At 40.9% G+C, this 16,076-nt stretch overlaps 1 protein-coding gene across 1 annotated transcript in view; it reads left to right on the top strand.

Moving 5' to 3' along the window:
* LOC126404200 (glucosidase 2 subunit beta-like) overlaps positions 1-16,076 on the top strand; it is a 190,452-nt gene that overhangs the window by 76,042 nt on the left and 98,334 nt on the right. The window contains exon 10 of the mRNA XM_050067256.1: positions 5,533-5,602. Coding sequence (XP_049923213.1) covers positions 5,533-5,602 — 70 coding nt within the window. The remainder of the gene's footprint in view (positions 1-5,532; positions 5,603-16,076) is intronic.

The raw sequence follows: 16,076 nt of genomic DNA, 5'->3' as shown, positions 1-16,076 counted from the left end.
CTACACGGTTCATACTACATTTTTGAAAAAAGCCTTAAATGAAAGCTGAGAGTCTGCACTTTAAGCAGGTATTCATTGTTTCATTTAAAACCCATTGTGGTGGTGTACAGAGCCAAAATGACGACAACTGTATCATTGTCCAAATAATTATGGACCTGACTGTAGCTCCTTTAACCAAGTAACTTTATTTTCCTGGTAAGAAAACGCTGATGAGTCGATCCTGGAGTGGTCATACAAGGCTGGACAAACAAAAACAAACCTCACCGACAAAACATGAGAACCTGTCAGTGTAGTGAGTGTGGAGCTCTGCAAAAGGTCTACGCGGGGTCCACATCGACCCTCCACTCTGCGCTCCTGTCCAAAAGTTAAACTCTGCAGAGGCTTCCACAAATGTCACAGTCAAGTTCAGTTTGCATTAGCAACAGTGTCACGAGGCTGAGGAGACTCTGGGAGTTCAGCAAACATTGTTCTGCTGCCACGTTAACCATTAAACTCTGCGCCTCTGCAGAGGTTCCAGTCGGGCTGTGAACACTGCAGTCTCCACATAAAGCCTAAATTTGACTTTAGTACAGCTGAAGCCTGAGTGTTAAATTGCTGTAGCAGCCTCTGTTTAAAGTATCGGAGAGCTGTTGGACTTTTATACACTCTGAGATATGGCTTCACACTCTGTGCAATCTATTGTATTGGGCTCTGTGGCAGAAACATATCCATCAAAACTTTGGCTGATGGAAAACTTGATGATCCATCCATCTTCACCTTAGCTAGACATCGCTGACCGGCCATAAAGAAGCCTCTAAGACACTGGCTGCAAAAATAAGCCGCAGCTGCATTCTGTAAGAGGAGAGCAAAATGGGAGCAGGAAGTATGTAGGAAGTAAAGCACCGAGATGTACACAAATGTAGAGAACACACATGTTGGGTTCAAAGAGACAAAAAGCATGTGACACATTAAATATTAAAAATATTCTGTTAAATGTGACACACTCACCAGCTGAGCACGCTGCTGAGGGAATTAACATAACACACACATAGAAGGAGGCCGTGTCTCTCCGACTTGGCTGTCATGAATATAGGTCTGCCAAACTGAGCAAGAACACACACACACAAAAAAACTGAAAGTATTACATAAGTTAGGATTCTCTGTGATTTGAACCTTAAGTTGGTGCACAGGCGGCTATTTAAATTGCATCAGTTCCTCTGATGTAAATGTGTATAGCCTTCAACTCCCTTAGAGCTTTTAGTCATTTATTTTGATTAGGGCTGTATTTATAAGATAAGTCTCTTAAGTAAGTCGCCTGGGAAGATGGGTTGGCGAGGATGGTGGTGGGGGAACAAAATGAAGTCTGTTTGATGATTATAAACTCAGAAATATCTGCTTGTCAATTAATTAGGCACTTCCTGGGTATGTGTGCCCCTCTTTTCATTTAGTGGGCCCGGCTCTCTGTGGACAAATACCCACGGTGCACCCATTGTATGTCTAAGTCGTTACACACATCTCCTGCAGCTGGGGAACGGAGAATAAAGATCCTTCAAAGGCAGACAGTTTTCAAGAGCAAGCCTCTGTTTTCGTGTGCCGGCTGATTTCTTGGAGCAGCGTATGTAGCCGCTTGAAGGCTTTACACTGCCGGTGTTTCCTTCTCAGACACAAACAAGAACTGGAGAATGATGTGGACATGAAAAGACAGGTAGATCGAGAGGACTGAGCTTGAAGTGATGCCTCCATTATTTCTGCCTCTCACAGTCCAACAATACATGCCAGAGACTTATCTTGTTGAGGCTACCCTGGCTACGTAAGCATTGACTGTTGTCAGGAGGATACTTCTACTTTTATAGCCAACCAAAACCAATGTGAGCCAAAAAATGGACTTTGTATATCACATCAAAAATGTAAGAAAAATCAAACATACCAGCACCAGGAACTGTGTAAAAAATGATAAATGTAGCCACCGTGACGTCACTCTATTTTTTTGTGGACTTCTGTTTTGAAGCCTTGAGCTTGACATTTATCTTTGATTTTTGGTGCCCAAGTGACCATGTTTGGATGAGAGGGTGGAGCCGGAAGTAAGTAAGCCTTAATAACATTTAAACATGTGTCTTATACAAAAATTCACCCCTTGTACAGTTGTCATGAACAAGGAAATTAGGTATTGAAACCCCTTTTTTTTTGCATTAGGCAGCATTGACATTTTTTTCTGCTGTAAAGTTGGGCATTTTAGCATGACCATCTGTGGGGGCTGACTCACTTTTGGAGCCAGCCTCAAGTGGCCATTAGATGAACTGCAGTTTGGGCACTGGAGCATCGACTTCAGCCTTGGAGGTTGCTGCTTGACCTGGACATTTTCTTTAATCTTTTTACATGTGTTGTTGGTCTGTATGCAAGTCCAAAAGACATGCATAGTTTAGTAGTGCATACTGTAAAAGTATTCTAAGTGCAAGAGAGCATGCATAAAGGCCTGGTCCCACTTAAGATGGCAGCATCTTGCAGTGATATCAATTCATTCCTGTGGAATTACCATGATCAGTGTCTGACTAGAGCTAGTACAAACTGGGCCAGTTAGCAAGTTCATGGTTACCTGGCCAGCTACGGCATGTCACCAAATAGCCCTGCAGGTAGTCACTACATCAGCACGCTTCCGACCTCACCTATTTAGCATGGATGAGCGATTGTCACTTTGTGGTGTGTCCACCACTTCAAGATCCACTCAATAATGTGTTTCTGCTAGGGTTTTGTCTCCTAAAATGTCCAACCTTGACTAATACTGACTTGTATCTGAACAAAGTTTGTCTACAGAGGTGTTTTCACATTCCTCTACTGAAGGGGTTAATGTCTATGCTCTTAAACGAACCCCGGGCATGATAGATTAGGTACGTCACAAATTCGAAAGCCAATAGGCTACATGAACACAGTGGTGCTGATGTCTGACAGTCACATCACTTTCAGGCTATGATTCCGCTGTATCGGCTGCTTTTATTTTTGTCAAACGGCGACAATGTCTCATAACAAGAACTTTAAATTTCATAGAAGCACTACAGCTCAACATTGCTGTGTGCGTCTTTGTCAATCTTCTTGTTAGTACAACAAAGTACATCTCCCTCCGATAAGGAAACCAGCCAAAAATGGATTGTCGCTATCAGTGGGGAGACATTTACAGATAGCCCATATACCTGAGTTCGTAGCCGGCATTTCAAAAAAGAGGATGTCCGTGAGCCAGGATCTGACACAGGACGCCCACTGTTAAAGAAAGGAGCAGTTCCAGCGTTGTTTGAGTGGAACAATGTCTCTGCTGTCTAATAGGGAAATACATGTAGACAGGGAAACAGACTTTAACACAATTCAGGCAAAGAAACCTGAAACCTCCAACACAAATTGGACTTGTTACTACAGAGAGCAGAATTAGCATTAGCATAGTGAAAGTTTTATAACAAACATGGTAGAATGTGCCGTTTTTCTGAGTTTCCTTCCACTATCTGTCAAAAACTCGATCATAGCAGATATTGTTGTATGTTTCACAACCACTAATGCTGTCTCAGCGACTGCCAGTTAGCTTACAAGCTAACACCACTGAGGCTCAAACATGAAGTTATGGCTAAATCTCTTTGATGTTTCCTCTAATGCTAATGCTAGCAAACTTGATGCACACGTTTTTGTTGTTGTTGTTGTTGTTTTATTTTTCTTTTAACCAGTCAATCTAGCGCTTGTGTCGCATAGCCAGATCTATATCCATACTTTGGTTTAGCGCTTGCATTGGAGGAAATTAAAAGCAAAACCTACATTGAGCAGCAGTGGTTGGTGTGGCATGAGGCCAGATCCAGAATATCTCAGTGAGGGGGAAAGAGTAGATCTGCTTCCAGCCTCTTTTCAGGGTTGTTTTTTTTTGCTTTTTATGTGGGAAACCATGTTTAACCAAAAAATTAACTGTAGCAGAGTATTTTTATACTCTAAAAAGTGTCCAGATGGGAACTTAAATTAAGAATAGTAAGAGGATTTATTTCTTTCCACAAACTTTTTATTTTGTAGTGTTTATTCATTTGTAATTTGGCACTGTGGTATTAGAAGATAGTATAAAGTGTGTTACTTGGATTAGACTAACAGAAGGTAAACTGGTTGGCACTCAGTCAAAAGAATCTTTTACTCTATTTGTAACACACCTGCATGACAAGACTCCTTTGTATACCAGCATTAGGAGAGGGATGATGGAGCTGTGGGCGAATGGAGAGTGGAGAATCTAACTTCTTCACTTTGTGCTTATTTTCTATTTTGCATTTGTATTTAATGAAAAACAACAACAACAGCTGTCTCAGTGTTTTCCATGTAAGGCAGACCAAATTACTATAACCTTGATGTTATAGGGAGAAAAACACAGAGCGAGGATCAATGGACCGATTCTGTGATCAATAAAATACCCCTCCAGATGTCTAACATGATCTGACAGAGCTTCATGGGAATAACATTAACGGATTATAATTTCCAAAAGATTTTTCTAACAGAGTAACCCGGTGACATGCTTTTTTTTTTTTTTTTTTTTGGTGTGACAATTTTCACATTTGTATTCAATCTGTCAAAATATTCTGAAGCTCAAATACTGCATGCGATGTCACAGTGATCTTAAGCGGGTTTTTGTTCTCGGAGGTGGTGAGTCACATTGCATTTGGCGACGCCTCTCACTTGCACTGTTGAGTTTACAGTCTGGTTTCCAGTGAAGGAAGAAATGACAGCATGCAGCATGCGACAAGTCATCAAATCAGACCCATATTTCCTCTGCCCTATATGTGGGAATCCTGTCATGTTTAGTCCTCCTCGGCACCGTGAACACTCCGGAAAGATGTTTTGCACCATATTTGTTTTGTTGTTTTTAATTTTATAATAGAGAATGCCTACAAGCGTCAACAGCAGAATATAGCACATCTGTAATAACACACATTTCTCTAACCTCAGGTAGATTCCCAGCCAGAGATACATGTCAATATTTTGATATTCGGTATATCAATATTTTACCGCTACAGCTCAGCAATCAGCAATATTTACTCTAGCAAGGATTTAGTGATTATCTCCCCTAAAACCTTCCACAAGGTGAGGATCTGCAATGTGACTTGGATCTTTCTAAATGAATGCAGCGTCTTAAAAAGAAAATTAAAGACCTAAAATTGTTTTGGCTCTGCCTGTTTTTCCCCTGTGACCTAAAACAGAACGCTAGCATCCAGGCATGTTGTCTTTCATCATTAAACTGTCTTTCAAAGGCTCCTGGGAGCCTCCTAGAGCACAGAAAGGAACCTTGTATTTTGCAACATCAAGCGCACAGTGTCTTCAATGTCTGCAGGGAGGCGCATATTAGAGTCATGGACTTGAGCTGAAATGATCTTTTACAATCACTGTCTCCGTCTCACACACACACACACACACACACACACACAGACACACAGACGTTTGTTGTCACTTTATACATTAATGCAGGTGATAGCCAAGGTCTTCCAAGTGTATAGATCTTTGACCTTGTTTTCTCTCTCTCTCTCTGCTTCCATTATGTGCTTGTAGATCAAAGACACACATGGAGCACCAGGCAGCCTTGTGGGTGAAGATCCTCACTTGAAGGCAGCTGACAGAGGTAAGTTATTAAACCCCCCTCACCCTCCTGTCTACCCCCACTGCTCCTGTGACCCCCACTGAAAATCCCTCCTTCAAACAAATTGTATGGAATTAAACAAATCTTTTTTACTATGCCACATAATACAGTCCAAAGTTTGTGTGTGCCCTCAATAGTGGTGAAATCACCAGAGGACCTCATGATTCGATACGATACGATACAATACGATAGTGTTGCGATATTGTGATATGCGATGAAATATATTGCAATTTATTACCTTTGTTTCCAACTGCAGATTATTTCCCCTAAGGAAGACTTTGTCAACATCAGTTTTACTTCATAACATAAAGTTTTCTGTCTGTCCGTCTGACTTTAATCATTTTACAATGACAATAAAGAAATCTGACATCTGAACTTTCAAAGACAAAAAAAGAGACCTTTCTGATAAAAATGGGTGCAGTTGGGTGGCGTGGTGATGGTTGCTGTTTGAGTCTTTTTTTTTTGTACCACCACTGGTGTCAGTGGTAGGAAATCAGAAATGCACAAATCGTACGTGGCTTTACCTTATTATATATCACTTAAAAAACTGTATGCAATTATTAACAATCTTTCTTAATCAGATTTTTTTTACGCAAATTAGTTGATTTCTAGGTTGTTTTTTTTTAAATTTTTTGAAATATATTGGAAGCACAGACCATTAAGGGTGTAAATCACTAGTTTTTTCATGGTATGGTATGATATCAATTCCTTGGACCCTAGTACGATATTAGCTGATATCAGGAAGTCTGCCATGGTACGATTCTGATTCGATAATTCAGGGGCGTGCAATCAATATCAGAAAATATCGCATGCCCGATACACGGTTTTGGCCATAGAAGAAAGAAATAATTGTAACTGGCTAAGTGATAGCTTAAACACAAGAGCATTTAACTAAAGTATAAAAGTAGCTCAATAATAACTGTCAAGGCTCATAGACAAAAACATTATGTTTTGCTAGTAACCATTATTAGCTTTAGCATGTTACACTGCAGAAATTAGCCTAGCAGCTAGCAGACTTTTCCTTAACTCACAGCTTCACAAATTGCATGTAATATTTGTACTGTTTCTTACTCATCGTTGGTTTAATTACTGCGTCTCCCGACAGAACAGCACAACTTAAGCAGGCGTGCACATTAAACAGAGCAGCTAATGCTGGTGTAGCGAGAGCAACATGCTAGCTAAGTGAGGTGCCTGGACATTTATGTTGTGTTTCCTGAGTATTTAATCTCATAAAGGTATTGTTTGCATATGTCATGTGTGTCTGTTGACCTGTCTTTTTGCTGAAATCCAAAATAAATCCACACTGCTGATTTATTCCCAAGAGGGGAGTAAATATCCACATCTTCTTCTTGGCTCCTAGGTGCCTTGGGAATTTCACAATAAAGGCATATCTTAAGGATGATGGATCTATGTTTTGACTTTGCATCAGTGATAGTGGATTGTTGATTATTCAGTTGATACACTGATCCAGATTGTGACACCCCTACAAACCACTGTATGACATTTAAAATCCTCTGGACTCTTTTTCACATCACATATTCAGTGGTGTTGATATGTGCAGGCACAGGAGTTGAAAGGAGATTCTACAGCAAATGTAGCCTTCCAAAATTTTCAAAATATTCTGCTGTTGAATAGAAGTATTCTGGCATACCTAGAAGCTTGGCTATTGTCTGAGAATAACAAACAGATTACCCATGCATGAGAGAGCTTTGTTTACCGTACATCTATTCCTTTGGCCATAGTTCCAAACAAATCTAAGTGCGAATGCACTTAGTGTAGATGTGAGGCTGATGCAGAAGGCTGTTTGTGTGTCTCATGTTTTGTTTTCAAGGTGATGCAGCTAGTTTATTCCCCCCTTCACACCACGAGCATATTATCCCGCTCCAGCTGCTGCGAGGAGACAGGCCCGGGTATTTATGGCTAGCATAAAAAGCGTGTGCATTCCCTGTCACCCTACAGCTCGAGATTTACAGCACATTTGACAAACACACTGAATTAAAAAAGGAGTGTTCAATTTGTATAGGAGTTTAGAGCCTGTCTGTTGTGCATGCTCCCAACGGATTCTGCTGTTAGCACATGTGTGCGCGCATGTGTCTCGCTGTCTATGTACGCCTCCCGCTGTGCGAGAATGTGTCGATCTGTCTGCCTGCGCGCGTATGTGTGTGTGTGTCTGTGTGTGTTTTTGTGTGCGCGAGCGAGTGTGTGCACACGGATCCCGCCTGCTCTGAAACACCAGCAACAGATAACAGATGGTCCCCCTGCATTAGAAGTGTTTTATTTCCCTGCGGAAGCCAGATATGTCAAAAATAAGCATGTGCAACATTAGTCATTTGGAATATTCATGCCCCTGCCGTCCGATGGTTTCCTTTTCACAGCCAAACTACCACCAGCCCAATTCTCCTAAGGAAGAGAGGGGAATAAGGGGGAGAAGGAAAAAAAGCAGTCATCAGCTGAACTGATGGGGGAAAGGCTCAGGCCTACATGCGGCTGTAATGGAGGAATTTTTTTTTTTCCTCCTGGTCGCTTCTTTAGCATGCCAGGGCTGTAATTAAACAGGGGCTACAGTCTGTAGATGTGTTCATATTAGAAACCACATCCCCCAGCCCCATTAGACACACTGATGTGAATATGCACACATGTCCATATGCCTGCCTGGCTGCACACATATACACACATGCACACACAAAATAGTAATTTGCACCCACATTAGATAACCTCATCCACTGGATCAGACTTCTTTCTCCCTCATAGACTCATCATTGGGAGTCCTACTCCTCCTCCACTACTTATCTCCCTATTTCTCCTCTCCACCTCCATCTCTTTAACTATCCTGATTCTCTGCAGCTTCAGTCTCTTTAATCTCCACCTCCTCTCCTCCCAGGCTTTCTACCCCCAACTCCCACCACTGAGCGTGGCTGCCATCCTTGTCCTTGGTGGCGGACATGGGCATGCATCATTATCAGGCCTGATTAACCATCCACGTAGTTGGCAGTCGGGGCCCCCACCAGGGGCCAATGGCATGGTTTTTCCTACCACCGAAAACATGAATTTTGAGCAGCACTTTCTCACTCGCCGGGGTCCCTCATGATCAGGGTTAATTCGTGGCAGCATGCGTGAATGTTGTAGAAAGAAGAGAGGAGGAAGAAAAGGAGGAGGAAAAGCTACCAAACAGTAGAGCGCTGCTTATCGCAGAAATGCAATATGATTTATTCAGGAATATGCAAATCCAACAATCACTCTGCCTTGTTTACCGAAGGGACCTGCTGATTCAGAGTCTGAGAGAGAGGGAGAGAGGGGAAGAGAGAAACAATCCCAGCCATAGACGCCAACATACAGTGCATGCACTGAGGCAGCCACCAGCAACACTAAATCTGTGCTTTTTCCTTAGAATCAGGAAATGAAGGGTGTCGGACAATTTCTTGGTTGTTTCACAGCTTCAAAAACCTTTATATTTATTCCGGTGAAGCGGGATTGCTGATGTAAAGAGCGAAGGGTTATATGCAATACAGGTCTTATCATATGTAAATACAGTACGTTGCTTCCAAAGCATTGTATGGAGCATTTGGATTTATTAAACACCATTGTACTACATGCTGTAGCCTGCAATAATTACACATAAGGGCTCTGACAGTTGGTATGGAAAGGGCATGGTACACCCATCATGGATATGGGCAAAATATGGCGGGATATTGAGCTTTAAATACTTTGATAACACAGAGTATCAAAAACTGAAGTACACAAAAGTGGAATCAAATGTCTGATTTGTAATATATTGTTTACTATTCTGCAATCAGATAGTTCCTAAAGTGAATCAACCTTTTGTTCTTTTAAGACTATATTTTTTGGGGGGAAAATCTCTGCTTGTGTTTAAACAAATTCTGGGATGATACTGTTGCTTGAAATGACAATTTGGCTTGGGCCCATCTGTGTGGAGTCTGCATGTTCTCCCTGTGTCAGCGTGGGTTTTCTCTGGGTACTCCGGCTTCCTCCCACAGTCCAAAGACATGCAGGTTAATTGGTGACTCTAAATTGGCCGTAGGTGTGAATGTGAGTGTGAATGGTTGTCTGTCTCTATGTGTCAGCCCTGTGATAGTCTGGCGACCTGTCCAGGGTGTACCCTGCCTCTTGCCCAGTGACAGTTGGGATAGCCTTCAACAGCCCCGCAACCCCTAGTGGTGGTAACAGAATTAATGCATGAATAAACAAATGTTTTCCTAAGTGTATAATCACTTGAAAATAAGACCATTTATGTCTACATGGGGAGCAGGTCCTCATTCACGAAAATGGCAATGTTGCATTGCTATGTTTCTACAGCAGCCCAGAACAGACAAACAAAACACTCCAGATAGGGCTGTTAGCATTTTTACGTTTTTGTGTCATCCTTCTTGGTTAGCAGCCTCTTCACAACGAGCTAAACTGCACAAGTTTCAGTGTTTGTGCTGGTTTGTTTTGGAGCAACAGAGGCCTTGGTTAAAACCTCCTGAACAACAAACACTAAAGAAATCCTAACCAGGAGTTCATGCTTGGCACGCGGAAGAAACTTTAGATGGTATCAATCTGCAGTCCTATCTGTTAGAGCACAAATTCAGTCATACAAATTTATGAAACAGCCTTTAATGTAACCTACTGTAACAAGAAAAACATCTTTAAAATTGCTTCAGTATGTCTCCTAAACTAAATTTTACAAGATTACATATGAACACATTACAATAACATTATAATTTACCATTGCCCAATACTCATTTTTACAGAATAGAGCTTGAACGCATCATAACGTAACTCTATGCAACCTCTGTTAGCTGTTAGTTCAGGCCACTGGTTGCTAATAGCTAACAGCTAAAGTTAACTAGCTCTCCTCCTGCTGATGTCAACAGTGATTTGTTGTTCACACTGTAGCACTACAAGGAAACTGACAGGGTGCTTCCCCTGATGCATCAATAGTGAGTTTCCTGCGTCCTTTTCTACTGAAGGAGGCCCTGGGGAAATCTTAAGTTCATCCCAAGCATGTTGTCTATTATGCCCGGGATAGCAGGACACCATTCTTTTTTTTAGCCTGTGCAAAATTGACGTGACACATAGGAAAATATGAGCAATCGCCATGGGTGAATGCCATTTTATTTGCTATTAGGTCGATGGCAGTCACCATGGCGGATATCGACCGATACCGATGTTCAGCCAATGAATTGGTGCACTGATATCAAACTAATTACAAATATAGGTGGCTATGGGTTGATGTTAATGTGTTGATTGAACAAAATGGTTTCAGGATAAAAAGAATACTGGTTGCAAGCAAAAAATAAGTCACAGACATTCGGTGATGCAGGAAAGGCGGGAGTCAGATTCAGCCGTCCTCCTTCAGGGGTGTGTACCAGCCGCTCTTTTCAGGAATCTGAACCAGGGATTTGTAGGACTGCTGTGCTCTGGCAAGATTGTCCTGGTTTGTATTGGCTCCAGACCGCACTCTGGCTTTTCCCTTTGACTAAAGCGGCATTGATCTGCGTGATGACAGACTCAGTGGAATAGTACCTTGTCTGTGTTTTCCCTTTTAAAGAACCCACAGTACAAATGATGCCAAGGAAGCCCCTTCAGTGTAACAGACGTGTCACCTGTACCTGAAAGCACACTAATAGCAAGACTTAGTTCTGCATTATGTCCATAAGATAAGTAGATGTGCTTTAATGGATTTCACGTTACCGTTGCTATATGACATTCTCAGCCATCCCCGTCTACACCCACCACTGAAAACGATTTAATTTTATCTACTTATAGGGATTCACTTTTTCTGTATTGTTGTGTAAGACATTGAAGTTACATTAACCTGTGGATACTTGTCTTACTTGGTGTTAAAAAAAACAGGTGTTTTAAGCTGATAAGAGTTTTCACCGTGCTGTAAAGGGCTACAGGGAAAATAATGATTGTTTGACTGCCATGTATGAATGTGTATCTTTGAAGCGGTTTTCAGCACGAGCAGATAAGCTACTGTATTACTATGCTGTTTGCCTAAAGTAAGAGAGTAAAGATTTTCCCTGACCACAGGAGATTCGATGTCAACATACTGTTGCAAAATAGAATGTGTGGTGAAGATTAGAAAGAGAGCTACAGACCCTGAATGAAAAGTTTTAGACCACGTGCAACCGTCCAGTGTTGAATGTTAGGTGGACAGACTTGTATTTGATCTGAAGCTTTTTTTCTCCATTGGTAATTAAGAGGTGCACAGTCTCTCATTTCACATTCCATCTTTTGCTCTTTATCTTCTCCGGGTTGTAGAAAGGCGTACGAGTTGCAGCCATTTCCTGACTCTCTGCTGAGAGCCCAATTAGCGCCACTGTATTGATTTCTCCGCGCTGTATTGCATGTACTTTTCCAGGTGAGTCCCTACAGCTAGCGCGAGTGTATGGAAGACAACAATTATCCCTTCTAACAGAATCTCTGAGGCCACACAAAAGAGAGCAGGGCCCAGAAAATTGATCTCTTCAGGCTTGCCAGCCGTTGTGTGCATGAGCACACAAAGGCAGCAGCAACTTCGTGATGTCTTAAAGCTGCAATATGCGACTTTTTCATGTCGATACCCTGTAATTACATTCTTAAAACTTTTTTTTAGTTATCCTCACTGTATCATTAAGCGTTGAGACCTGGCCCAGGAATAAAACATAGTGAACAGTTTATATCATACCACATCATCTGGGTCTTTGTGACCATGTGCATTTATATATATAAAATTGCCTGAAATGGGTAGTTTGGTTCTTTTTTCAGGTATACACCATTTACAGTTTCCATAGTCATGAGCCAGGCTGTAGCTTTCAAACATAGGATGTCATAGCAACAACAGTAACAGCAAACCAAAGCAGTAAGAAATGACAGTTTCCCCGATGCACATTTAGCTGCGCCGCAATTAGCTCGCTATCTCTAAGCAGCTAAAGTCAGAGAAAAGCAAAGATTTAAAATTGAAAACTGCCAGATATGGGTGCTCTGATCGATCAACCAATGATCACTCTCATCTTGTGTTCTTTCTAAATAGTTTCAAGGCTGATCAGATGACGCAAAACATGCTAGACCATTTTTCTGTGTGCAGCTGAAATAGCTTCACTGGCCTTGTGGTTCTGACTGAAGCTCACACTGAACATCACACTGTTGCATTCATGGTTTACTGCTAACCTGACGTCCAGCTCACCTGCCGGTCTGAGTGCAGATACACACACACTGCACGCTTCTGTAGAGGCTGCAATACACTGCTTTCTAACGGTGTTTACACCAATATTGCATAGAATTGCGATATTTTTGTATCGCAATATCATAGTATCATCACACGGACACCAAATACCCATTTTTTGTTATATCGTTATTCATATTTCAAATACAAATTAAGCATTTGGTAGCCTACTAGAATATTATATAATATAATTAATTGCCTTTTCAGTCTACTCAATACATGTTACTGCAATTAAAAATCACTCAAGTGAGATGATCAGATTGAAAACTTTATCTCATTGGATAAAACAGATGTTGAAAACATTTCCTTTGGGGACATAATTTGCAGTTCAAAAAAGGTAATTGAATTTGAATATTGTTATATTGTAACGATGTCACGATATTCTATCGTGACTCAAGTATCGCGATAATATCGTATCGTGGCCTCTGTTGCTTCTCACCCGTAATGTATACCAGCTCTTACTCATCTGTATTTCCTCAGGTTTGAGTCCTTTTGTCTCTGTGACTCAAATCAAAAACCTCTTGAATTATTTAATTACATTTTTTTATGCTCATAGCTTGTATCAGTGTTTTACTCGTTAATCGTCATCGTTTTTTTTAAATGTTGTTTTGTTTTGTTTTTTACAAACAACATAAAAGTAGCAATATAGATTGAAACACTTGATGCCAAATTTTACATCCGCCCCCATGTGCAGGAGCAATTAGGAATGGCAATGGGAAGCATTTTCTTAAATATAATTAGACAGTGACAACTGTGTAGAAATATGTGCCTAAAGCTATTCTTGTGGAAGCAGAGGCGCTAAATAACTTCTGGCAGTGCAAGACTCACGCACTTCAGCACACTGATGGAAAAGAATCCCAGAGGAAATACAAAATGAGAAAATTGTAAAACTAAAACCAGTTAAAACAGATGGATATTCACTTATTTTTCCCTTAAATGTGTGTCTTGCCTGTATTCAAGTCAAATGAGTGGCATGTTTTTGGACATGAACTTGACTATTTTAGGGAGCTAGAATTGTAATTGCTGCCCAAATGTTATGTTTCAAGATCAAAGCTTTACATTTGCTTGAAAGGGAAAGCACACACATCCTTTATTTGTATTTATTTATTGATTTTTTTTTACCAAGAAATGCTGTCTAGGTTTTTCTGAGATCATTTCCAATCGTCAGAAGCGGCATTCTGAATTGTAAACAGACAGGGATCCTTATTACTTATGAAATTGGAAATCACATTTACTGATTTATACCCGCGGATTTTCTACACTTGTAATAATTTCCAGTTCTTGCACCCGTTTGTCCTGTGAATAACCCGCGCTCCTCTCCGCTCCTCTCCTCTCCTTTCCTATCTTCACCCTGCAACTAAAATGGCTTGAAGATGTTCTCATTTTTCTTGTGTATGTATGTCATATCAAAAATGTGATGCTAATCTGCTGGAGCCATACACCCTCCACCATGCTATTTTTGCCACACACATGTTGCCCGAGAGGTCAGCGGCATAGCAGGGTTCTTACTAGGTTGAATTGCTCGGAGGCAGAAGTTAATTTCCAACTCAACAGAGATAAATGACTTTGCTTTGACCTCCCTTCCTCGCTGGCACAACAAAGACTTGTGCTTTTCTAGGAGACAGGCACTGTAAATATCTGTAATTTAAAAGGCAGTTGTTTATTACTTGTGGTATGAAATGATTTGATTTGGTAACAATGACTGCACCAATTTGTCTGCGCTGTTATGCTGAGCTTAGATAAAACTATTTTTCCTTTGTTTGTAGACATTTTACTTCTTTGTTTAGCAGCTAGTCGTCTCTATGCGGAGCACAATGTCACTGAGGAATAAAAAGAAAAAGGGAAGTTTTATTATAACAAGTCAGTTTATATACACACAAACACTTAAATCTTTGGTTGAGCCAAGAACTCAGATAAAACCAGTATCTGGTATAGATAATGTACTTTTAATGAGTATGAGTCAAGGGTGTCAACATCTGTACTGGTGATGAAGGAAAATCCTTATTTGGGTAGCTGTGTTCAATCTCTTACTCTTGTGATCAGTTTTATCTAGCTAATCCATCTGACTTAGCTGCAAGAGTTTGGAAAATATCTCCGGCTGATTTTTTCCATGTTTCCAGGAGACTTAAATGTGAATTTGATGGCGACACACATGATGCCATGCCAGTAGACTGAGTGCGTTTACATGGACAGTTTAATTCCCTTTTCATTCAGAATGAAAGTTCATTCCTCTTAAAAGTGACCTTGTAAACGCCTAATTCGGAATGAAAATGGCCAATGCGATTGAAAATTCATTCCGATGTAAGGGGCTGGAATATTCCGTTTCTAATTCCGAATGAAAGAATTTCTCAAACTTGTATACACTCATTCCTCTTTAAGTTCATTCCGGTCTTTCTGTGCATGCTTGTTTCCTTGCCTTTGTGGCGCGATGACGTATATAGCGCGCGACTCGTTGCACTTACCGGTTTCCATACGCCAAAGCACGGTCTTCTATCTCCCTTCTTCGACCTTCTACCTCCCTTCTCCTCCTCAACAGATGAAGCATTAGCAGAACAAGGTTGTTGTCGTACTGCTGCTTCAAGAATATAAGCAAAACAAGCCCGAAAAAGGCACTAAGAATGGCGACGTCAAGCATCTTGTTAACCGGACCAAGGACTACAGTGTTTTCTTCCGGTAAACATAAACACGTAACATCCGCCCCGCCCCCTATTCCGGTAAACATAAACACGTAACATCCGCCCCGCCCCCTATCCAATCAGAAACCTTCCCTGCCCCCAAACCTTGCGCGGACCTGAATAAAGGCGATTAAACTGATCTCCCGTGTAAACCCTCATTCGGAATGAATATTTCCCATGTAAACTACCTGGAAAAACTTTAATTCCAAATGATTTCATTCAGATTTATTTCATTCCGAATGACAAGCCATCATGTAACCGCACCCACTGAAAAGCTACATGTAACCCCACAAAATAATGTAGTATGAAATGTTCCTTGGCCTTGGAAGTTACTGTTAAGTTACTGTTGTAAGTAGCCCAACATACAGTGGTGTGAAAAAGTGTTTGCCCCCTTCCTGATTTCTTACTTTTTTGCATGTTTTCCGCACTTAAATGTTTCAGATCATCAAACAAATTTAAACATTAGTCAAAGATAACACAAGTAAACACAAAATGCAGTTTTTAAATGAAGGGTTTTATTAATGAGGAAGAAAAAAATCCAAAGCTACATGGCCCTGTGTGAAAAAGTGTT

The sequence above is a fragment of the Epinephelus moara genome, chromosome 17 (assembly GCF_006386435.1).
Source record: "Epinephelus moara isolate mb chromosome 17, YSFRI_EMoa_1.0, whole genome shotgun sequence".
Taxonomy (NCBI): Eukaryota; Metazoa; Chordata; class Actinopteri; order Perciformes; family Serranidae; genus Epinephelus; species Epinephelus moara.
Note: the sequence above shows the minus strand (reverse complement) of the source record. Positions and strands in the feature narration are given on the sequence as shown.